At 34.6% G+C, this 26,388-nt stretch overlaps 1 protein-coding gene across 3 annotated transcripts in view; it reads left to right on the top strand.

Moving 5' to 3' along the window:
- Positions 1-26,388, top strand: part of LOC106054822 (uncharacterized) — an 87,918-nt gene that overhangs the window by 19,208 nt on the left and 42,322 nt on the right. The window contains exons 1-17 of one of the 3 annotated variants that reach the window (XM_056004196.1): positions 1,623-2,068; positions 2,192-2,350; positions 3,219-3,397; positions 3,524-3,636; positions 5,375-5,552; positions 11,696-11,824; positions 12,482-12,600; positions 13,879-13,989; positions 14,980-15,093; positions 16,701-16,846; positions 17,902-17,968; positions 18,658-18,743; positions 20,095-20,226; positions 21,398-21,480; positions 22,045-22,168; positions 23,078-23,152; positions 25,267-25,446. In XM_056004196.1, the coding sequence (XP_055860171.1) occupies positions 2,210-2,350; positions 3,219-3,397; positions 3,524-3,636; positions 5,375-5,552; positions 11,696-11,824; positions 12,482-12,600; positions 13,879-13,989; positions 14,980-15,093; positions 16,701-16,846; positions 17,902-17,968; positions 18,658-18,743; positions 20,095-20,226; positions 21,398-21,480; positions 22,045-22,168; positions 23,078-23,152; positions 25,267-25,446 (1,977 nt within the window). In that variant the 5' untranslated portion in view covers positions 1,623-2,068; positions 2,192-2,209. Of the gene's footprint in view, positions 1-1,622; positions 2,069-2,191; positions 2,351-3,218; positions 3,398-3,523; positions 3,637-5,374; positions 5,553-11,695; positions 11,825-12,481; positions 12,601-13,878; positions 13,990-14,979; positions 15,094-16,700; positions 16,847-17,901; positions 17,969-18,657; positions 18,744-20,094; positions 20,227-21,397; positions 21,481-22,044; positions 22,169-23,077; positions 23,153-25,266; positions 25,447-26,388 lie in introns of those variants that run through there. The other 2 variants (XM_013210881.2, XM_056004195.1) reach the window with 2 other exon arrangements.

Below are 26,388 nucleotides of genomic sequence, written 5' to 3'. Positions count from 1 at the left end.
CTATGTATTAGTTTGACTTTTCGAAGAACCCTAGAAACTAGATCTCTAGATGTAGATCTGCCTATATTTTTTAGTTTCTAGATCTAGTCTATTTATCTAGATCCAAGTCTATATTATAATCTCTACTAGTACTAGGTCTCTAGTAAAAAGTTTGTACGCGTTAATCATTATTTCTTCTAGTAACTTCTACGGCTACGACCTATCAGTGTATCACTATCTTGGATCAACTTCAAGCTAAAATTTTGCACAATTATTATTATTTCTTTTACATAGCAAAGCAAGAATCAATCAACAAAATTAACCAATATTAGATCTAACTAGATAGATCTAGCTTATTTTGTTTGGTTAGGTATCTCGAACAAGGGAAAGAAATTGTACTTGACTGATGTGATGGTATAAGTTGAATCAGTCCTCTTTACACTTTTTTAGAGAGAAAAGTTTGAAACTAATAATAAATAACATTCACCCAGTTACCGCCTTCTTACTCCCTCCAACCCTTTCCCAACTGGTCTAGACAAGTGATAGGATAATAGTGCATTGAGAAAGCTAAAAGCATGAAATTGCACTAAACAAAAACAATTTGAGAAAAATGTTTGTAATTGCACAGATTTATCATTGTTAGTCTAGATCTATTACTACTTTAATTACATGACTGATCCAAACTAATTGATACAACTACACTTAATATAAGCTTTGGCGTTGTTGTTGTTGTTTTTTTTTAAGTATTTTTTTTTATTTTTCTTGTTAGTATTATGAGTTTTGAAGGTCAAGACTAAATCTATAAAAGATCTATCTCTTTCCCATATAGTTTGTTGGTCATAGACATGATCACATTGAGTGATAGACTACTGCTACTACTAGAACTAGATCTAGTCTTAGAGTTTAGATCAGTGTTGGGCACACTATTTTTTAAAGTGGGCGAAAAACTTTAAGGAAATGTTTTAGCAATTAATATGTAAACTAGATCTAAGATACCAAAATTAAACTTATGTGATGTACAAACTGCATATGTTTTGATAATAGTTTGTCGTAATTTGGCACAAATTGGTATGTTTTGTTTTTAAATGAGCTGTCCGTCTTATCTAGTTCTAAAACAGCCTTTTCTATGTTTCATTATTGAAGAAGCTGCTTAGAAATATAGATATGGGCCTATGAAGATCATAAAATACAAACATTGCACACATTTTCTGAGCATGAGATATTGAATTTGGATAACTGGATTCATTCAGTCAATTGCACTACTGGTTTGAATGATATAAACAGTCGGCATGTGATTTCAAACTCAATTCAACAGTTGGAATAATTATTTTCCTGTGGATTGAGTTTGAAAGGATTAAATTTCAGTCAACCATGGACTTAGCCTGAAGGGAGGGCACGGGTGGAATTTCGCAACTGTTGTTTTGCTTTTATTTTTTATTATAGGGGTGATTTTAATGTTAAACCATCACTTGCCTCAGCGTTGCCTAAAGAAATTTGAGATTAAAAACCAATCTAGAATTTAAAAAAAAAGCTAAAGCAAGCTGCAGTCACCAAATTCAGGGTGGAGCAACACCATTATAAATGAAAAGTTATCATGGAATACCTTTATTGATGAAATATTAAAACCAAACAAAATTGGTTTATTGGAAGAAATGTTTTCAAATAAAATATAAACATAAAGCTAAAATGCTATTAAACCTTGCTTATGCCTATAGTAATTAAGGAATATGCATTCTCTGCTTTGGGTCCCACAGCTCATAAAAACATGACAAAAGCAAGTTTAAATTTTTTTTCCTTAAATTTTTAAAAACCTCCCTTATGTTGAATGAAATTGCATCAATTATTTTGAATCAATCATGCCATTAATTTTGATAGATTGAGACTTAACAACAATCAATTTTTAAGGTTGAAAATATTTGTTAATAATTGCAGAACTCGTGCTTATAGCATGCTCCATACGCTATGAGCCAAACATTGTTGGGGGGTGAGGAGGTATCTTGGAAAAGGTTTCTGTGCTACCTTTTCAAAAACATTTTTTTAAAATGAACGTTGTTCGAGTCTGAATTCAAACTCGATGGAAGGCCCATAGGTATTATTACCGGTACAAAATATTTAGCAGGCCTATACTAACAAAGTGTCTAAGCCAATCATATCAAAGGCTCATTCAAAAATATTTTAATATAGTCTAATACTTGTTGTTCTGTACCTACAGGTTAACTTGACAACGTATATGATCAATCATGCATCTACTTTTGTGCCATTGCCTCCTATGAGCTCACCAGAAATAACTCTTCAACCATACAGCCTTCCTCCAGGCTTGTTTAGAATCTGCCTCCATATAATTCTAACTTACTCCAACTTTAAGCATTGTGTAGGCCCATTCTTTTATATTTGTATTCATATTTTTTGTTATTTTTGTGCATGTTTTTTTGGTACAGATCTCAATGTAAGTGTTAACATTTTTAGTATTACATTAACTTGTTTTTAGTGTTTTGTTTTCTTTGTATTAATTATTGCTATATTATTATTATTAATTATTATTATTATTGCTATAACACTAATGCTGGGAAAATCTCAATGGGTTGAATAATAAAAATATCTTACTTTAGTTACTGTAGCATTTAAAATGTCAATTATTAAGTCTACTAATAATAGTGTGAAATTTTTAGATATAGATCTAGAGAGATGAGAGTAAATTAGCAGTTAAGAATTAAAAATTGTAATTCATTTGCCCAATTAGTTATAAAGATCTTGTTAGCGACTTAACTTTTTGCTTTAACTTTTTTTGAGGTTTTAAAAATGTTTGATTGGATAGGTCAATTACTGTGTGTGAGTATTGATATTTGTCTGGGTATTTGTTTTTATGTTAGTGTAAAGAAAAAAAGTAGTTCCCCTTTCAGACCTTGTAGTCTATAGGGCAGATGATGTAAGGTCATCTGTTTCTGTGACCAATAGTTAACAAGGGTGTAATATTTCCAGCCCAACAACCAACCACCTTTACTTTTCCCAACTAATGTCAGGTACTCATTAGAGCTGGGTGGACTCATAGGTGCCCAATGATCCTGAAATTAAAAAATCCCAGTCTTCACCAGGATTTGAACCCAGGACCCCCACTTTAAGACAAGCATTTTACCGCTAAGCCACCACCTATCAGTGTGTAGATGGATCTAATTGGATTCTTAAGTAGAAAATTGTAAGTTTTTTTTTTTCTATAATGATAACATTATTTGTCTCTGTAGGGTTTTCTGTTAAGGCAAGCAACTCATGAAGATGTCACAGATATGATTTTAACATCTTTTTGGCCCAGAGAGTATTCTTTCTTCTGGCCTAATAATAATGATTTGAAACTGGATGCCTCTGAAACCTTTTTCTACTATCAACATCCAGATTCGGGTAACATTGGCGACATAGGGCTGAGGTAAATGTGTTTTTCATTTAAAATTGGATAAGCCAATAGAGTTCTTTTCTGAGGCACGCTTAATAAAAGAATGGAAAGTGCCAATTTTCACCTACAACGAAAGTTCGCCTTTTTGTTGTTTTCCAGAGCTAAGTGGGTTTGTGGTTCCTTGCACATTTGTTATTCAATAGCTAAGAACCTGAACTCTTCCTTCCATGAAGTCTCATACAACTCAAAAAGCATTGATCTCCCTTTCTCAGGTGAGCTCTAAGCTGTTTTTTTTTTCTTATTATTTATGTCAGTCTTGTCAGTAGATCCCTCATGGTAATGTGGAAAAGATTGTGTTCAGACACCCTACTGTTGAAATAGGTATACCTAAAAATGAGGTGCAAATCAAAATTGTTTGTGTTAAAGCAGACTGATATGCTTGCTGCATCTGGCAGATTTAATGTAGTTCTTAACTTATCCAGCTGAAATTTCAACTTTCAAATGCTATTCCATCCATGTTATCCGTTACTTCCTTGATTAAAATCCTATTAGAATAGTTGACTTTTTTGACTATTATTTGTTGAGAGGAAAGGCCTGAATGAAAAATGATAATTGAAAACTAAATAATGGCTCCTCAGCCATGTTGCTAACCTATTGTCCACAACAACCTGAAGTATGTTGAATCAGCTCTCCTAGAAAATAGCCCCATTAAAGCTTGATGAGAAACATATACAAAAATTTCAAAAACCAAAAACAACATTTGCTATTGATGGGTATGTGTTTAAAGCAAAGAAACTTTATATAAAATTGATTCATGAAGATTTAAATGCTGATATATATAATTTTTTAAAAAATTCCATTCTGTGTTTACAGAGCAAACATATTTTTTCTATCTTATAGTACAGTGAAGGTCAAACTACCGCCTTCTGGCCAACTCCAGCTCGCAGAAAGGTTTCATCCAGCCCCTCACATGTTTTGTTTTTGTAATAAAAATTAAAAATAACAATTTCACTCACAATGGAAAAAATCAAAGTTTGGCTTGGCTACTTATCAAGGGGAATCATCAACATCCGACTCGAGGAGAGTAGTATTTTCTGATTGCCTAAAGGTAGCATGGAAAACCTTCACCCAGATTCCCCCTCCTCCCACTAGTCTACAAATGAGATTGGATCATAGAAATCTAAGCATGCTATAAACATGAAACTTGCGTTATATAAAAGCTATTTTTTTTTAAATTGTCAAGATATAACAGAAAAACAATTTGCTGATGATATTATACTCAAGATATCAAGCAACCATTTCTACTATTAGCAAATCAGCTAGCTACACCCTGGCAGAACTTGCAACACGGCTGACCCCAAACTGCCATTCCTTTGGATACATCAGCTGTGTGGGCAACATCGTTCCGACCACAGCTAATGCCCAGGCATTCATCTCATTTCCATGAGATGATCCATAGTCGCTTTGCGACTGAGGGAAGCCATATAGAAAAAGAGAGCTAAAAATGACTTGTTGAAGGATGAATTCAATGATTGATGTGAAGGAAGACTATCTTAGGAAATATGAAATTAATTTGAGACAATTAGCTGGTGACATCCAGTTTTCTAAATTTAATATCTCATGTTCAGAGAATGTTTGCAATGGTTGCATCTTCATACATTTGAAAGCAGCTTTTTTCAGTCATGATACTTAGGAAAAGCTATGATAGAGTAACCTTTTTTTCGCTCTTAAGAATAATGACATCTAAATTTGAACCAAATTATAATGAACTGTTATCCAAACAATTGCATCATAATGCATCGCATTAGTTTAATTGTGATTTCATTCAATCAAATACTAAATTTCTGGATGACAAAAAAATTATGGCCCTCGTAATTTTTTTTTTTTGGTCTGCTTCTAAAAGACGTTTTGCCCATCACTGTTCAAGTAGTTGAACTATGAAATGCAATGATTACAAGTTAAATGTACTACTGATAATGTTTTAGTGACGATCTCTCCATTTCATCTCAGGATTTGCTCTTCAATTGTTATCTTCTTGGGTTAAAGACTTTGAAGATCAAATAAATGTGACTCTCATCATCTCTGTTGTTGATCCTATCACCAATTTAACTGGCGTGAAAGTGAAGCGTTGGATAGTCATTTTCACAGATTCGTCAGTACAATATTACATTCCCTTCTTCAGAATAAGGTAAAGTGATCAATCAACTTTCTCTATATATCATCATCATCTGTCCCTTGACTTTCGTTATTGGGGTGCTGTGACAGTTTGTAGACCTCTATTTTTCCTGGTCAGCAGCTGTTCTTAGCAGGATATCAAGAGAGAATCCAGTCCTTGTTTTTACATAGTCCAGCCAGCTTGTATTTGGATGGTCCTTTCTATGTTCTCCCTCCATATACAAGAAGAAAGTAAATGGCTAGATAGTTAAATTATCTTTACATCATAATCAGGTTACTCATTTATTTGGTATTAACATTCCTATTTTAGTCAATTCTTTCATCACTAATCCAAAAACTATTATAATTCTTTCACTAATACTATGCTCTTTAAATTCAATTACGGTAATATAATAATATTATCTAAATTCAAATCAGGTGACAAGGTTAATCTAGTAGATCAAGATAATTTCTTCAGTCAATTTTGCACTATGAATGATGAGAAAAAAAACAGCACTTTATATCTTCATCAATATCACCTTGTAAAAAAAAAATTTTGAATGAATGCCTGCAATTTATAAGAATAAGAATTTTCTTTTTTTTTTTTCAAGTAATGGTTTCTAATAAAAGTATAATATAGTTGTCTAATTTGCACCCAAAAAAACATTATTAACATGTCACCTTCATCTGTCCCATAGTCTTTTGAACTGTTGAGGCACCAGACATGATCAGTTGACCACTTTTGCCAGATTTAAAGTCACCACTTTCAATGACAGACCTGTCCAAAATTTTCTTCTTATTGTTTCTTTAAATGTAAACATAGAGTTGAAGCTAGGTGCTGAAACAAATGATACATACATATATTAAACATAAATGAATAACAGCACCAGGGACCAAGTTTTTAAGAGAGAAAGTAGTGAATTAAAATGCTACGAAAATAAGGGACTGCGCCGACCGAGGCTCGAACCCGTGACACTGGATTCGACACCACCGCCTAGCGATAACGCACCAAGCGAAACTAGCCTCTAGACCATCGGAATGTCAAAAAACATTCTTCTGATCCAGAGTCATTTCGCCCGTATGCAAATTACCACCCCAGTGGTCAAAGGTCACAAGCTCCAGCTAGCCCCTCCCCCACCCTCGCAGCATCCGTTCACTAACAACTTCGATAGAGCCGACACAGACAGCCGTTAGGCATGTATTAGACAAACGATGGCTCTATCTAATTGTTTATCTCTCACAAGGACAAGTGGACAACATAAACACATTACATATAGAAGCTTCAGTGGGTACGAGCAATAATGCTGTAATCGTAAATGTAAACATAGAGTTGAAGCTAGGTGCTGAAACAAATGATACATACATATATTAAACATAAATGAATAACAGCACCAGGGACCAAGTTTTTAAGAGAGAAAGTAGTGAATTAAAATGCTACGAAAATAAGGGACTGCGCCGACCGAGGCTCGAACCCGTGACACTGGATTCGACACCACCGCCTAGCGATAACGCACCAAGCGAAACTAGCCTCTAGACCATCGGAATGTCAAAAAACATTCTTCTGATCCAGAGTCATTTCGCCCGTATGCAAATTACCACCCCAGTGGTCAAAGGTCACAAGCTCCAGCTAGCCCCTCCCCCACCCTCGCAGCATCCGTTCACTAACAACTTCGATAGAGCCGACACAGACAGCCGTTAGGCATGTATTAGACAAACGATGGCTCTATCTAATTGTTTATCTCTCACAAGGACAAGTGGACAACATAAACACATTACATATAGAAGCTTCAGTGGGTACGAGCAATAATGCTGTAATCGTAAATGTAAACATAGAGTTGAAGCTAGGTGCTGAAACAAATGATACATACATATATTAAACATAAATGAATAACAGCACCAGGGACCAAGTTTTTAAGAGAGAAAGTAGTGAATTAAAATGCTACGAAAATAAGGGACTGCGCCGACCGAGGCTCGAACCCGTGACACTGGATTCGACACCACCGCCTAGCGATAACGCACCAAGCGAAACTAGCCTCTAGACCATCGGAATGTCAAAAAACATTCTTCTGATCCAGAGTCATTTCGCCCGTATGCAAATTACCACCCCAGTGGTCAAAGGTCACAAGCTCCAGCTAGCCCCTCCCCCACCCTCGCAGCATCCGTTCACTAACAACTTCGATAGAGCCGACACAGACAGCCGTTAGGCATGTATTAGACAAACGATGGCTCTATCTAATTGTTTATCTCTCACAAGGACAAGTGGACAACATAAACACATTACATATAGAAGCTTCAGTGGGTACGAGCAATAATGCTGTAATCGTAAATGTAAACATAGAGTTGAAGCTAGGTGCTGAAACAAATGATACATACATATATTAAACATAAATGAATAACAGCACCAGGGACCAAGTTTTTAAGAGAGAAAGTAGTGAATTAAAATGCTACGAAAATAAGGGACTGCGCCGACCGAGGCTCGAACCCGTGACACTGGATTCGACACCACCGCCTAGCGATAACGCACCAAGCGAAACTAGCCTCTAGACCATCGGAATGTCAAAAAACATTCTTCTGATCCAGAGTCATTTCGCCCGTATGCAAATTACCACCCCAGTGGTCAAAGGTCACAAGCTCCAGCTAGCCCCTCCCCCACCCTCGCAGCATCCGTTCACTAACAACTTCGATAGAGCCGACACAGACAGCCGTTAGGCATGTATTAGACAAACGATGGCTCTATCTAATTGTTTATCTCTCACAAGGACAAGTGGACAACATAAACACATTACATATAGAAGCTTCAGTGGGTACGAGCAATAATGCTGTAATCGTAAATGTAAACATAGAGTTGAAGCTAGGTGCTGAAACAAATGATACATACATATATTAAACATAAATGAATAACAGCACCAGGGACCAAGTTTTTAAGAGAGAAAGTAGTGAATTAAAATGCTACGAAAATAAGGGACTGCGCCGACCGAGGCTCGAACCCGTGACACTGGATTCGACACCACCGCCTAGCGATAACGCACCAAGCGAAACTAGCCTCTAGACCATCGGAATGTCAAAAAACATTCTTCTGATCCAGAGTCATTTCGCCCGTATGCAAATTACCACCCCAGTGGTCAAAGGTCACAAGCTCCAGCTAGCCCCTCCCCCACCCTCGCAGCATCCGTTCACTAACAACTTCGATAGAGCCGACACAGACAGCCGTTAGGCATGTATTAGACAAACGATGGCTCTATCTAATTGTTTATCTCTCACAAGGACAAGTGGACAACATAAACACATTACATATAGAAGCTTCAGTGGGTACGAGCAATAATGCTGTAATCGTAAATGTAAACATAGAGTTGAAGCTAGGTGCTGAAACAAATGATACATACATATATTAAACATAAATGAATAACAGCACCAGGGACCAAGTTTTTAAGAGAGAAAGTAGTGAATTAAAATGCTACGAAAATAAGGGACTGCGCCGACCGAGGCTCGAACCCGTGACACTGGATTCGACACCACCGCCTAGCGATAACGCACCAAGCGAAACTAGCCTCTAGACCATCGGAATGTCAAAAAACATTCTTCTGATCCAGAGTCATTTCGCCCGTATGCAAATTACCACCCCAGTGGTCAAAGGTCACAAGCTCCAGCTAGCCCCTCCCCCACCCTCGCAGCATCCGTTCACTAACAACTTCGATAGAGCCGACACAGACAGCCGTTAGGCATGTATTAGACAAACGATGGCTCTATCTAATTGTTTATCTCTCACAAGGACAAGTGGACAACATAAACACATTACATATAGAAGCTTCAGTGGGTACGAGCAATAATGCTGTAATCGTAAATGTAAACATAGAGTTGAAGCTAGGTGCTGAAACAAATGATACATACATATATTAAACATAAATGAATAACAGCACCAGGGACCAAGTTTTTAAGAGAGAAAGTAGTGAATTAAAATGCTACGAAAATAAGGGACTGCGCCGACCGAGGCTCGAACCCGTGACACTGGATTCGACACCACCGCCTAGCGATAACGCACCAAGCGAAACTAGCCTCTAGACCATCGGAATGTCAAAAAACATTCTTCTGATCCAGAGTCATTTCGCCCGTATGCAAATTACCACCCCAGTGGTCAAAGGTCACAAGCTCCAGCTAGCCCCTCCCCCACCCTCGCAGCATCCGTTCACTAACAACTTCGATAGAGCCGACACAGACAGCCGTTAGGCATGTATTAGACAAACGATGGCTCTATCTAATTGTTTATCTCTCACAAGGACAAGTGGACAACATAAACACATTACATATAGAAGCTTCAGTGGGTACGAGCAATAATGCTGTAATCGTAAATGTAAACATAGATTTTCGTAGCATTTTAATTCACTACTTTCTCTCTTAAAAACTTGGTCCCTGGTGCTGTTATTCATTTATGTTTAATATATGTATGTATCATTTGTTTCAGCACCTAGCTTCAACTCTATGTTTACATTTACGATTACAGCATTATTGCTCGTACCCACTGAAGCTTCTATATGTAATGTGTTTATGTTGTCCACTTGTCCTTGTGAGAGATAAACAATTAGATAGAGCCATCGTTTGTCTAATACATGCCTAACGGCTGTCTGTGTCGGCTCTATCGAAGTTGTTAGTGAACGGATGCTGCGAGGGTGGGGGAGGGGCTAGCTGGAGCTTGTGACCTTTGACCACTGGGGTGGTAATTTGCATACGGGCGAAATGACTCTGGATCAGAAGAATGTTTTTTGACATTCCGATGGTCTAGAGGCTAGTTTCGCTTGGTGCGTTATCGCTAGGCGGTGGTGTCGAATCCAGTGTCACGGGTTCGAGCCTCGGTCGGCGCAGTCCCTTATTTTCGTAGCATTTTAATTCACTACTTTCTCTCTTAAAAACTTGGTCCCTGGTGCTGTTATTCATTTATGTTTAATATATGTATGTATTGTTTCTTTAGTTTGCCTTTCTTTTCCCTGGCATTGTTCCTTGCATAAAGGTCTTGGCAAGCCCTGTGGATCTTTGTCTTGTTTGTTTGGTTTTTGACAATGGTTAGGAGATCATCATGAAGCCTGATCATCATTTTGATCTTCTTCTTCCTCATTCTCATTGTTATGTTGGAGTGTTCCGATGACTAGACTAGTATGTGAGCTGAACTGCACAGTGATTTCCAAATCAGGGAGCTCTCCATATAGTTTTCTTTCTATCGGGGTGTTTTGGGGCCAGTGTCTAGTATGGGCCTCTAGGTAAAGAATGCAGTTTTGAAGGACATGGTCAGTATTCTCTGGTGACACTCCACATGGACAGATTTCACTGATTCCAATTTTGAGCTTCCGGTAAATATGTTATCTTATTCTGTGGTTCTGAGGCAAAAGATTAGACATTGACCTTGTTGGGATAGCTTATAGTAGGCATCATTGTGATTTGGATGAGAGCTTGTCCATTTCTCATTTATTCTATTCACTATTTTGATCTGATTTAACTTAATATGTTTACTTTCCAATTTTTTGTCTTTAGTAATTTTAGGATAATTACACTTCTGCTTTGTTTATAAGCAGCAATGAAGTATTTTCATACACATCTTTTATCCATCTGTAGGACAAAATAACCCCATTCTGGGTATACCTCTTTGAACATCTTGACATCCTTAGTCTAGTTTTAGATTCATTTTTTTTTTAAACTGATTTTAGATCTTTCATGCTTATAGCATTTGACTTAAGGTATTTAATACCATTGTTGTTTATACACGGGTATCTATTTTAAAAGTCATATTTTTACAACATACAATAATTCATAACCTACAAATTAATTTTTAGGATATCTACAGCATTTAATTTGGATATTTTATTATCTTACATTGGAAGATATAGCATTGTGTGATATGTTACTAAGAAAATTTTAAAAAATACAGTTATGCCTTAGATGATAAGATTAAGGCCAAGCGCTTTGATGAAAAGGCATTAACCATGGCACATTTATCAAGGATTACAGGAACATATGTAAACAGAAAAACCATCATGTGGTTTTTGTGTGCTTGGTGTGGCTAAATAGTTTGATTATATTTGGATCCTCATATCCATGTATAAGTTTACATTTACCTTCCAACTCAAAAGACTTCTTTGTACAGCTGATAATAATTTTTGATAATTATTTATTGCATTTTGACTTTCTTAGACGACTCTCGAACCAATGGAGAATAATTACACCCACAAGATCACTGCTCTTAGCCATTGCATGTGTTATGTGTGAGCATTTAGAGAGGGACTACCTCAACTTTACATGGGCTATCATTAAGATAAATTCGTAAGATAACTTTATATATATATATATATATATATATATAAAAGCATTAAATACATTATATGTGATGTTATACATGTAACATTATTTAACAGGTGAGGGATATATAAATATATGTAACATCATCAAATAACTTCAATCTGATATTGTAAATGTAACCACTAAAGATAACTTTACAAGTAATATTATAAATGTAACAAGCTAAGATAACTTTACAAGTAATATTATAAATGTAACAAGCTAAGATAAATTTACTGGTGCTGTTGTAAATGTAACCTTATAAGATAACATTACAAGTATCACTATACATGTAACCTTATAACATAAGGTATATTGAGGTTGTCAATTGTAGTCAAACTGAATTTCCATTTGATTGGATCAATAAAATTATCTTATCTTATCTTAATATAGTATGGTTACTCTTACAAAGTAACCATGTGAGATTAGTCCTAAAACTTCATGTAGAACATATTCACTAAGATTGTTGGCCTCTTTAAGTCATAGAACAATTCTGACTCCTCTCTTAGAACTCTATTCTCCACAGACTTTCATTTAAAAAAATTGTAGCTCACTGGAATTCATTTTTTTTGTATTTCAACAAATATTTCTTTCTTCGTTTGGTTTTTAGAATGACAAATTTAATGACATTTTTTTGGTCAGGTCTAGTGAGAATGGTAATTGGTCCCTACAAGACCTCAATTACATAAAGTATCAATCATTCTACTATGGTATAAACCTTCTGGGGTTGAGAATGTCAAAATTCAGAGTAATATGTTTCTGTAAGTACAAATTATTAGGTAAGCATCATTGCTTTATCTAACTATAGATTTTTATCTATTTTCAAAAAAAAAAAAATATGGGGTCAAATGGGGTGGTAATTTTTTTTTTAACTCTGCATCATTAAATAACTGTTAAATCTTAAATACACTTCACAAATTATTTTTTTTTTTACGCAAAACAAATAAAACAATGATATTGCCATTTTAAACTTTCTCTTTGTATTCTTTATTTTAAAAACTCTTCTAAAAAGTATTTCTACAGAGTAAATAGAAATAAAAGTCCTCCCATTTCTTTTTTTCCATAGTATTCTGTGCCCTTTTCTGTTACAGAATCACAAACATTTAAATTCCTTGTCTGATATTTCCTATCTGCTCTGTAACATTTAGACTATCTGGAGTGAATAGTTCTTTTGGAATTTTTTACAGGATATTTTTGGGTTTAAGGGGCGGCCAGCGTGGGGTTGTGGTGTTGGGGCTTTTGTGTAAGAACTAGGATAGTCGAGGCTGCAGCGTAAATAAAAAGAGCACAGTAGAAAGAAAATAGCCAAGCATATTCATCAAAGACAAATGTAAAATAGATGTCTAATGCCAAGGGAGGCAGATAAGACAGCCATTGTTTTACATCAACCTGTATTCTGTGAGGCGAAATAACACATTTTTAGAAGCTCCACTATCAATGGAAATGGATTATGAGGTCATCATCTCAATTGGGTTGAAATCTCTATTTGATGATTTTGAAAACCTAGTGCCTACTGAAAAACTAGATAAATCTTTGCAGGGTAATTATTTCTAGAGTTCATGATGTCATAAACCACATTTTTTTTGCATTCTTACTACTAGTGAATTGGTCGCATCCTAGTTGTAATTCTTTTGTATGAACAAGGTTTATGATTAGGTCACCTGCTCAGTTCCTGCTGGTGAATGTGACAATTTTAAAACATTTTTTTTTGAATTTCTATGTCATTTGCTTTCTGAATTAAAGAGTTTTATCAGATTCTTATAGCACATTTAAATTTCATTTCGCATATTATAACTTATATAGAAGTTAACCCTTTTTGTTTGTGACTAAGTTCAGTGGCGTAACTAATGATTTAGAAGTCCCCGGGGGGCCCCTGCATTTTCACATTCAACATCATGACATGAGATAATGACGTAATATTTAATGTAAAAACACATTTCGGACACTCGTGTGGGAGCCCACAAATTTTCAGATTTGGACCCCCCCCCCTTCCTCCAACCTAGCTATACCTCTGCTAAGTTGTTTTTTTTTCTATCTAGTAACATATATCAATGAAGAGGAAGATGTGAAGTTGTGGTCATATTCTATACGGACATTTAGGATCTCAGACATACCTCAAACAGAACCTATCATCATTCAACCTAGTGTTGGTAGGTAATTATTTTGGTGCTCAAATTTTTGATCTCTTATTTTATATGATCTAAATAGGTAATATTTTCAAGTTAATATTCTTCATTATTAATAACTTAGTATTCCATTATTATGGTCTTGCTTCTCACTAGTTGTCAGTGAGTTAGTATTCCATTATTATGGTCTTGCTTCTAACTTGTTGTCAGTGAGTTAGTATTCCATTATTATGGTCTTGCTTCTAACTTGTTGTCAGTGAGTTAGTATTCCATTATTATGGTCTTGCTTCTCACTAGTTGTCAGTGAGTTAGTATTCCATTATTATGGTCTTGCTTCTCACTAGTTGTCGGTGAGTTAGTATTCCATTATTATGGTCTTGCTTCTAACTAGTTTTCGGTGAGTTAGTATTCCATTATTATGGTCTTGCTTCTCACTAGTTGTCAGTGAGTTAGTATTCCATTATTATGGTCTTGCTTCTCACTATTTGTCAGTGAGTTAGTATTCCATTATTATGGTCTTGCTTCTCACTAGTTGTCAGTGAGTTAGTATTCCAATTATTATGGTCTTGCTTCTCACTAGTTGTCAGTGAGTTAGTATTCCATTATTATGGTCTTGCTTCTCACTAGTTGTCAGTGAGTTAGTATTCCATTATTATGGTCTTGCTTCTCACTAGTTGTCGGTGAGTTAGTATTCCATTATTATGGTCTTGCTTCTAACTAGTTTTCGGTGAGTTAGTATTCCATTATTATGGTCTTGCTTCTCACTAGTTGTCAGTGAGTTAGTATTCCATTATTATGATCTTGCTTCTAACTAGTTTTCGGTGAGTTAGTATTCCATTATTATGGTATTGCTTCTCACTAGTTGTCAGTGAGCTAGTATTCCAGTATTCTCGTCTTTCTTTGTAACGGATTATGTGATTATGTGCTATAAGCATGAAAGTAGTGCTATATAAAAGCTATAATTATTATTATTTACCCCTAAGACACATTTGTTGGTGTGTTTTTTATTTACAGGTTTCTACAAACAACATAGATATGAAACGATTCGACATCTCTACTTTAGAATCAACACATCTAGTGTATTAAAAGCATCTCCATCTTCATACCCATTATTTTTTAATACTTTCAGTGAGTATATTTGTATTTTTTCCATCTATTAACTACATGTGTTAAAAATTCAAGGAAGTCTTATCAAATTATAATGATAGTACAGTAGAGCGTCATTTATCCAGACGTCAGTCATCCAGAACATCAAATATCTGGACTTTTTTTTGTCGTTTCACAGTACTGTATTTAAGTGCTCTTGCTGATGTGCCACTTTGTCTATTGCATTGCTTCCTGATCTTGATATATTCCAGCTGTCTCATCGTTTGTGTTTCTGAAACACATGTGAGGAAGTGATGATAAGTGTTGGGTTGCTGTGTAGTTAATTGTTAATTGTCATGCAAGGTGGGAAACATGGCTTTATCCACTAACTGACTATGAAACCACATCCAGTATCCAGACAGAACCCATTCCCATTTAAATTAAATTATAGCTCTTATATAGCCACTACTTTCATGCGTATAGCATGCTCAGAGCGCTATGGTTCAATCATCTCATTTGTGTACCAGTGTGGGGGGGGGTATCTGCGAAAAGGTTTTTTGTGCTGTCTTTCGGTGCTCTGTAAACACAAATCTGATCAAGTCTGGTGTCTAATCTCGAGCCCCCTTCATAGGTAGCCATGCCAAGTTTAAGTGTACTTAGCCTCTCAACCATACTTCCCATTAAAACAGATTATCGTTGCTCTTCTGATAATGAAACTTTACATGTGAAAATTGTTGTGAGTACTATATATTACTTTATTCTATCACAACTCTAGTTTGTTTGTAAAATGTTTGACATGTTTGGAATGTCCCTTCAGAGTTTAAGAGGATCTACATCTTAGCTCAAACCTTTTGCAGGATGACAGGGGATGGCAGCGGGAAGGGTATGAACTGGGGACTATCGAGATGATCGAACGACCAGGCAGCCATTCTGTTTACTGACACACATAGTTTATTTATGTACAGTAAGAAAAAAGTTCATGGGCACTATTGGTAAAGGCGCAGGAAAAAACTCCAAGAGTATGTGAGCATATCTATTACATCTGTGCAGAAATATTGTTGCAAAAGTGTAACAACTAATTAAAATAAGTATCTCTTCAAAATATCCAATATTAAAAACACAATTACTGTCTCCTCGCCAATAAAAATTAAATAAAGAAAAAAAACAACAACAACAATACGATTTTTAAAAAACTCTCTACAGTCTTCTCTATTCACTCACAAAACAATCACTTACTGATCACTGTGACTTTCAAACCATAAAGTATTATTTTTGACTATTCCTCCCACTGAAATGCCATCCTCCTCCAAGAGCTATTTTTTTGAATTTCTTACAAATTTTCGGGATAATTAAAACTTGTTAAAATAATACATTAAACTTATCATTAAAATTTTACTTGATATTACTACTATTAGTACTACTACAACTAAAAATATTACTATATATATTATATATATGTCACCTTTAACAAACACAGTTTTTGATCAAGGCACTTTGAGAAGGTAAGGGACATAAAACAAGCCAAATAGGTCTAGTCAGTCTAGTCTAGCATATTTTGTTTTCTTTTTACCATTGTAGAGACCTTTCACATTCATGACTATTTAGTTCTCGTTCTTCCCACTCTCACATTTCTTTCCTTCGGCCTTCAGATTTCAGAGAGACCTCGGATCTCCTCACCAGCTCAGTGGAAACAGTTTTTAACATTCATTTAGCTGCAAATGAATTGCCAGGTCTAATCATTGGGGGTGCATTTGGTGGTTTTGCTTACTTGCAGAAGTATATGTTTATTACAAAGGTGAGTACAACAAGCATGTAAGGCAAAGGAGCCATCAGGTAGAGCAAGCAACACATAACAGCTTTTTACAAAGCTTATATCAACTCACTCTGTCTGGTAAAATAGTTTGAAAACATTATTTCACACAAACCTATTCTTGGATCAAGTTGAAAATTTTACACAATTAATTATTGGTGAAGACAGTATATGAATCATTTAAAAAATTAACCAATTAGTCAATTAATTACTGGTCATTAATTAATTTGTTTTATACCAAAAATGGAAACTATTCGGTATCCCTAGATATGGCTAAATATCTGGGGTTTTGTCCCCTTAGATAATTGTACTTTACCTCACCAATTCTCAAATCAAATTGAAACTTTAAACAATTATTTATTGTACGTAACAAAACATGTAACAATTGAAATATAAACCTATTAGTCAATTAATTATTGGGAATTAATTATTTTGTTTGGTATTGATATTTTAAAAGGGAAATAACTTCAACATTAGTTGCAAATGTGGTGGGCCTGTAGTGTAATGTTTTGAATACCATTATTCTCAATGTCTAGGTTACCAAATATTGCTGTACAAGTGTTAAACTCAGTTATTCTATGTATCTCAATGTCTTTATGATACATCTAAATGCTATGATATGCGTTAATATCTTGTGCCTTACATAAATCTCACCATACTGAAAATCATAATACATAAATATCAGGGTCCATGAGCAACCAAAAAAATCTCCATTGTCCTTTGCTATCATAAAGTCAATATAAGTAATCAATTTTTTTAGTATAAATGTCTGTCTTTATAGTATATCATTACAAAGCCTAATTTCTGTTAACTACTTATTTTATATTTATTCCATAATGTAATGCTATAAAGTATTTTTAGATCTAGTGGTCAAAAGGAGTGAGGATCCTTCTTTTATGATACTCCTTTTTAAGAAAAGTGTTATGTAGACTGTACAATGACTTATTGGCGTTCCTATCCTACAGAAGCTAGGTACCCATTAGAAATGATTGAAGAACCTATCCACTCTTGAGTAATTTCAAAAATATTTTCCTTTACAGAACATAATATTCTATTACAATACCACCAAAGTAATGTCAGAAATTGAAGACATTGTTGAAAGATTTGGTGAGTTGTTGTTTTTTTTTTACAAAACTTATATCAACTCACTCTGTCTGTCTGTATATCTGTCTGTCTGTCTGGTAAGAAGTTTTGACCTGTTTTTCTCCAATTTTCCATTTTCTGATCAAGTTGAAGTTTTCACAATTATTCATTGTACCTGAAAAAACAAGAATCAATAAAACAAAACTAACCAATCAGTTAATTAATTATTGGTGATTAATTTTTTTGTTTGATATCAAAATAAGGGGATAACTGCTACTTAATGAGAGATGTGGATGTGTATATATGTATTTAATCCCCTTTTTAAGTTTTGAGAAGTTTTTATCCAACTTCCCATATACTCTGATTAAGTTGAGGTCGATGGAAGTACACGAATCAGTCCAAAAATTAACCAATTAATTAATCAATGAGTACTAATTAATTAATTTTAGTTAACATGGCAGAAAGGGTGCTAAACCCTGCCCTTTTTTAAATAAATGGCAGTAATTAGTAGTTTTTTTTTCCTTTAGATAATTCACCTACAATTTATAACTAGCTGTACATCTTCAAACAAGAATTTGTACACATTTCATTGTATCTGTTGCACAGCACATATTCCCAGAATTTTGTTATTCTTGAGCTCTTAACCCCCCCCCCCCCCCCCCATTCCTTTGAAAATGATTTTTTAGCCTCTCACAATGCATCTGTCTCAACAGCTTCAACAGACGATTACAGATTACTACGGCCTCTGTTTTCCATAGCATCAACTGTGCAAAATGAGTATCCTGAAAAGATTCAGTCGGTAAGAGCACTATTTTTTATAAAAAGTACTTTTATAGTACTAAAAATGAGAAATAAATGTGTCCATGATCTTTAGAATTCCAAAACAACAATACCCATCGTATTACAGCCTGTGGCGCTATTACATATCTGAAAGGCAAGTCACTGACTACATCACATCAACAAAAATTGAACCACTATAGCTTCATTGTGCTCTGTGGGCAGAGGTTTCTAGGTGCCAGGTAACATCATGGCATTGATATTCTTAGGTGCCTGGTAATACCATGTCATGGTAGATATAGTTCGTCCATCATTGTTCGATGATAACCACTTTGTCATCCAGGGGGCTGAGGGCGTTGCACTGGGGATTTATGCCTCCTCATGTGGCTGGTGAGACCTATGTGAGCCCAGAATGTTTGGCTGCACATTGGGCACATTTTTCCAGCTGGAGCTAGTGTCGTGGGCCTTGCTTTTCTTCTCTGGTGTTTTTCTTCTGCCAGCATTGTTCTCTCTCAGGTAACATCATGACATGTATATTGCTAGATCCCAGATAACATCATTTCATGGATATTGCTAGGTGTCTGGTAACATAATGGCATGGATATTGCTAGGTATCAGATAACATCATTTCATGGATATTTCTAGATGCCAAGTAGCATCATGTCATGGATATTGGTTTGTGCCAGATAACATCATGGCATGGAAATTGCTAGATGCCAGATAACATTATGGCATGGATATTGCTAGATGCCAGATAACATCATGGCATGGATATCGTCAGTTTTGTGCCTCTGAGTTCTATAAGATCTTTAATTTTAAAATTTTAGCAATTTAGCCATGTTGAAGCATAAAACCCTGGACTCAACAGACTTTATCTCTCACTCACTGATTTTTAGACTTTGTTAAAATTATTTTTGAAATCATGTGTGGTAGCCAAAAGCTATTGTTTGGTATCCAGTGTGGTAATCAAGTAAAAATATGGGATAGCCAAGTGAAAATGTGTTCTATTTTAGTGCTAGCCAGTTGAACATGTGTGGAAGCCGAGTGGAAAGTCAGAGTGATAATTTTTTTTTGTGACTCAAGTTTCTCTGCCTGGTTGTGCAGTTTGTGTGTTGAACTGTCATTCGGACTTATCGATGGTCCCAGGTTCAAACCCTTGCCCACTCTCATCTCCCGTCATTCTGCGGGAGGTTTGGACTAGGAAGTAAATTATCTTCAACTCTGAAACATGGAAAAGGTTTTACAAAACATCTTTGTGAATTATTTTTTTGGGGTTCTAGTACAGTCAGATTCACAGTAGGAAACCTATTTCTTTAACATTGGCAATCTTGTTGCATTTAAGATACATGAAACATTTAACCTGTCTTTCACAGATGACTGCTAGAATATTAGCACATTTTCTAGACTTGGATCACAGCAACATAGTGCTGGCTGAGTATCGATCTATGCTGCATCGTTTGTCAGACATTGTCAGAAACTTTCAGAATGCAGATATGCAACTAATAGTAAGTTTTGAAAATGTATTTCTATAGATTTTTATAGCAAAAAAAATAAATTAGCTTAGAGATCTATGCCATATTTATTTAAGTATGGATATTCACACATCTATATTTGTATACAAGCTTCTTTGATGAGAAAATTCATTTTTTTGTTGATAATTTCTACACCTTCCTTGAGAGTTTAAAGAAGTTATTTAATGGGTGAAAATCAATTGTGAAATATTGTTTCACTGTACATCTGTACATTAAAGAGATGCATAGGAAATATTTTGAAATCAAAAGTTGATCAAAATTAGGATTAAAAAAACATGGAATGTATATTTATATATGCATGAGATCATGGGTGTGTGTGAGCACACTTGTCAGGATTTAAGCAAGTTTACTGGTTCTCTCAAGTGTCACTGCACAAAGAGTAGGCATTGCACTAACCTATTCTTTCTGTTTTCTTGGCTTAGAGAGCTATAAAATGAAATATAGGAGATCATAAAATATAAGAATAATACAGTTAATAACAAAAAAGTAATGTTTATGTATGACAGACATAGATGTTGAAAAGAGCATCTAAACCACCAGCAGGCAATGGTTATGTCTGCACTGAATGTGACAAAATATGTAGATCACAGAGAGGACTCCATCTTCTATCATTGTTTCATAATGATACATTTTTAATTTCTAATTTTAAAAAAGGGGGAAACAGTCCATCCTTGTTCTTTATATATATATATATATATATATAGCTCTAAATTGAAACAAACAGTATATAATTATATGATCTTCTCTAGTCATAAGTAACTCACTAGCAGAGTCAGCCCTAGATGGCATGAACCCCGAGTTTGAATTCAGTTCATTCACCCTTTTTTGTTTTGGAAATACTTTAAAAAACCATTGCCGTAAATTTCACCCAGATATCCCTGTCTTCCCCCATCCCCCATTATCCCAAGTGGTCTGGATAAGTGATAGGATCATAACGTATTGAGATAGCTAAAAGCATGATAAAGCACTAAACAAAAACAATTGGTAAAAATATTATTAATCGCTCAGATTTATTGTTGTTGGTCTAGATTTATTACAAATTTTATTACATGAGTGATCCAAACTAATTGATACAATTACACTTTGTATAAGCTTTGTTGTTTATTTTTTTAAATATTTTTTGTTTCATGTTTATTATCCCCAGTATCTGTTGTTAAAAGTTATAATGCTGATTTTTGATCTGAACAAAACTTACTACTGTGAATATTATGATCTACAGAGTCTCAGGTGAATTCAGCTGTTACTTTGTGTCTTGGTTGCATTGTATTCATTAAAATCTTTTAAACTTTAGATGTAAGTGTTATGAATGTTACTGGTAGAGTCTGTCTGTGTCATGTTTCAGCTTTATGTAAATGATTTTTAAAATGTGATGTTATAAAACAGGGAATGTCACAGAAAGGGAGAAAAAGGGAGAGAATTAAATCAGTTCCACATTGTTTTTAATGGACTTTATAAAGCACTAACAATATTGTTTCATATTTTTTTCTCAATATTTTTTATATAATAATGGCACATTCCTGGTTCCATATGTTTGGACAAATTTGTACAAATGCTCCTTCCTCCCTAGTGCTATTAGAGCATGAAATGGGTTGCCTGAGTCAGAATTTAAGTAATTGATTAACATGCATGACATAGGATTTAGTTATTGTTTCTGTTGAAGTAACGCCTGTATTTTATAAAATAACATAATTGTTAATAATAAAAAAGAGTAGTAAAATTACCATTCTTTTAACATTTGAACATTACACTTTTTCAAAAAATAACAAAAAGACTTTCTCTTCAATGCACTAGCGTCTATGTTATTATTTTGGAAAAAGCTGCTGTAGTAATTGAACAATATCTAATGACGATTAGTAACCGTACAAGTCCTACTGAACTTAGGATGAAAATTTACACAATGCCATTTGATGTGACAGTAAGTAGAACTAGAGCTTTATTCTCTTTTGCATCTCTCTCTATTTCTCTCTCTCTTTTCTGACAATGGGCTTTTACTAGCAAAAATATAGAATAATTTTTTTTTATATTGATGGAATTGGAGAATTCTCACAAGAACTGTGGGACACATATTTGAGGCCAAAAAAAAAGCCCTCTCCAAAATCATGTGCAAAAGAGGAAGAGAAAACTTAATAGACCCTCCAGGGTTAGGATAAATAGAAATGGTTTTGTCTGCATTAGATGTGACAAAATATGCAGGTCCCAACTGGGGTAATGTAGTCATGTGCAACACTGCAATTATCATTAAACTTTGGAACAGAGGACATCGCCATTTAATTGAACTCACTGTTTTAGCTATTCATCTTTTCAAAGCCGCTATATAGCGGTTATAAGTCCCCTTGAAAAAAAGTGAAGTAGTGAATTGGCGAAACATTAACAGCAAAGTAGTGAAGAATTACTGTATATATAATTGTCTGTGGCTCAGATAGTGAGTCCGCCAGTCAAAGGCAAGTAACTGGCACCTAAACCAGTAAGCTTTGGGCAGGAGGGGCTCATTAGCCTTGGTTGGCTATCCACTTAGGAGAAGGAAAACTCAGAATTCAAACCTCTGCTGCCTTTCACATAAACCTAAACATCAGAAAGGCTTTTTGAGTCAACCCTGAGGAAACATCAGGAGCTGGGAACCCTTAGGCAGTTTGCAAAACACAATGCTACACCCTGGCAGAGCCTGCACTGACTCAGAACCCAACTGTAGCAGCTCCTGCCATTCCTTTCAATGCATCAGCTGCCTGGAGCGGGGGGAACTGCTGTATGGGTAACATCCCTCAAGCATAGCTAATGCTAAATGAATTCCATTTGATAATCTAATAAGTTGTTTTTTTCTCTACAGGTCCTCGAATCATATAGTCTTATGATAAAAAATTTAAAATATATCTCGAATGTCTTGTCAATAAGTTTAACCAAGGTAAAATATGAATAATCAAAGAACATCTTAAACATGTACAAGATATTCAGTTTTTGCTATGTAGTGAGAAATTCTTAAAGAACATGTCCATGTTTTTACAAAGCTTATATCAACTCACTCTGTCTGTCTGCCTGGTAAAATGTTTGTACAGGTAATTTTTCCCACACCCAATCTCACATGAAACTGATATTTTTCACATTTATTTCTTTTACCTGACAACTTATGAAACAATAAAAAAAAAAAAAATTAGTCAATTAACTACTGGTAATTAATTATTTTGTTTAACAAGGGAAAGAATTTATACTTGACTGAAGTAGTAGTATAAGCTAAATTAGTCCCCTTTATAACTGTCGTCTCAGTGTTAGTAAGCACAACATGAAAAATAGGAGACTATAGAAAAATAGATAACTATACAATCTTCTGTGTTCATAGTCTCTCCACTAGCAGAGTGGTTACTGTACTGGCTTGAGCCATGAGTTTAAATTCAGGTTGTTGCCTCCTTTTTTAATTTTTATAAAAGCTTTTTATTGTTAGTCTAGATCTATTACAAATTTAATTATATGACTGATCCAAACTAATTGATACAACTACACTTAATATAAGCTTTGTTTTTTTTTAAAGTGTTTATATTTTCTTGTTCTACCTTACTTGTAAAAAAATGTTGTACATGTTTTGGATGTTCCTTCAGAGTTGAAGATAGTATACTTCCTAGTCCAAACCTCCCACAGGACGACGGGGGATGGGAGCAGGCAGGATTTGAACCCTCGACCATCGATAAATCCAAACGACAGTCCAGCGCGCACACCGCATGACCAGGCAGCCATCCTAATGCTTTTCATGGGATCTTCTTATTAAATACTTTTTATTTGCAAGAGATTTGTTCTCCTAATTGGCTAGGACTAGGCTTAAATTTGCAACCAATAGTTTCTTGACTTGTGTTAGGTAGCTTTATAAAACTCTTCGGTTGTCCCTTGTTGTCATTTCAAACAAAACTTAACTTTGCCATTGTCATGTCAGCAGTCCCCATTTATCACCTTTGATTTATCCCAGTTTTATGAATGTGAAATAAGTTTGTGACATTAAGTTTTACCCATTCCCCTTGGTTAAATGCTGCAGATTGTAACAATCTGGCTTATTATTGTGGCTCCTACACTTCAATTATATCTTCTAGAGATATGTAATTAGATATATAATTATTATGATTCTTCAACTTTTACTTTGATGCCAAAAATGAAATATTTATATAGAAAGAGAGATAGTCCTGCAAACATACATTTATTCTTGTTAAAAATAGTAATAATCCTTGAACTATTTTTCCAGATGTTCATAAAAGTCTAAAGACATTTGTTCCATTAAATAAATACTTTTAATATGATGTCACTAGATTTCATATAAATATATCTTATCACAAAAACTATATGACCTCTATTCTATTCAGCAGATGACTACCCTTTTTTTGTAAACAAACTTTGATCTTAATTAACATATATTCTAACCTTGATATATATATATATATATATATATATAAAGGACAAAGTAAGGTGTATATATGTATGTCCTGAATAAAAATCAAAATGTTTTGACCAGTCTTGATAAAACTTGGCATAAAAGCTCCTTAGATCATGATGGGGACCGTAGTGAGGGCCCTAAAAAAGACAAAAAGTACCTTATTGTATCTCTATTAAAGAAGGAAACTTTTGAACAAATCAGGTATACCCGTTTTCACAGTATTTTATATTTGATATGAGTATGTCGGCTGATCGTGTAAACCCATTTTCACTCTCTACATTTTTTATTTTTATTGAATGGAACATTCTCCATGTTTCACATAGATCTAAAGTCAATCCAGTAGATCCAAACTAAGGCCCAATGGCCGCGGGTCATATCTGGCTAGTATGTGTATGTATATATATTCCCTATCGGTCTTAAATTTTTTAATTATAATAATAATACATATAGATTCCTTTACTAAATAATTTGTATATATTACAATGATCACAGCTAAGCTAATGTTAGCCTGGATTTAAATTATATTGTTTGGAGATAAAAAATTATTTTTGCTCATTCAGTTTCCATTATTTGTTGATCATATTTATGTTACTTATGTTGAACAGCCTTATCCAGTCAAAGCCAGCTTGAATTCTGAAATATTTTATTTGCAAGCCTTCTGGGTGGACAGTTCTGCTTATGAACAGGTCGAGTTACTGCTGAACAATACAGACGTCCATGTCTATATTGACGTGCGGAAGGAAATGTTTCATCCACTGACTATAGACACGAATGTGCATCTATCAGTAGGTAGTCTTGATGATGTTTACCAGGCCAGCTATTCTTATTTGGAGGAGGAAGGTCATGTGACCTCTAGTTGAGATGATCATGAGTCACATTATATCACCAAATGCTGGAGAAAAAAAAAAGCTTAAGCAAGAAATGATGTGGGCATATACATTTTTTTGTTCTGTTATTATGGTTGTTATAACTTTATTATCATTCTAATTTAAAAAGCTGTTAACAGAAAAAAACATCTTTTTTTTTTATTAAATACCTATCATGAAGTTTATCATATTTGATTCAGTAAAGCTATTATCTGTCAAGTGTGGCTTTTAATGTTGTAATACAAATCATGGGTAGAAATGTTAGTCTCACACCACCAGTAAGATCTAAGGCATAGTAATAATATGCAAATGAAAAAAAAGACGAATAGTAGTCTATAATTAAAAATTCAGGATTCGAACATTCCATTTGATAATTGGGGGCAGTTTATGCATTTGAGTCACTAATTCCAATACTACTTTAGCTAATGTAAAAACCAAGGACTGCAACAAAAAAAAAAAAAATTCTTTACACAATTGCTCAACCAAGAATCAACTTGAATATGTCAAAGCAACTTCTCTCTAATTATTATTTTTTTAATTAATAAGCAGAAGCTGACACTGGTATACATAAAACAATAGTTAATAATGTGTTAACATGTCATGGGTTCTCAAGCATTTGATATCATATGATTGACATACCATATGGAAAAGAAACGTGGTTAAATTTTTGTTTATCCTTTAAGAGAGACTAAAAGGTAATACTGTCAATTAAACCTATTCCTTTTCCACAAGACAGTTTTAAGACAACTGGTTTTCTGAAAGAAAAAAATGTGAAACTTGGATCAAATCTCAAACAAAGCACAAATGTATGATAGGTCTACTAGCTTAGCTCTAAGTCTCTACTTTGATTCAAGGTTTATT

Source organism: Biomphalaria glabrata, chromosome 11, assembly GCF_947242115.1.
Source record: "Biomphalaria glabrata chromosome 11, xgBioGlab47.1, whole genome shotgun sequence".
Taxonomy (NCBI): Eukaryota; Metazoa; Mollusca; class Gastropoda; family Planorbidae; genus Biomphalaria; species Biomphalaria glabrata.
The sequence above is the reverse complement of the archived record's forward strand: the minus strand, read 5'-3'. Positions and strand labels throughout refer to the sequence as shown.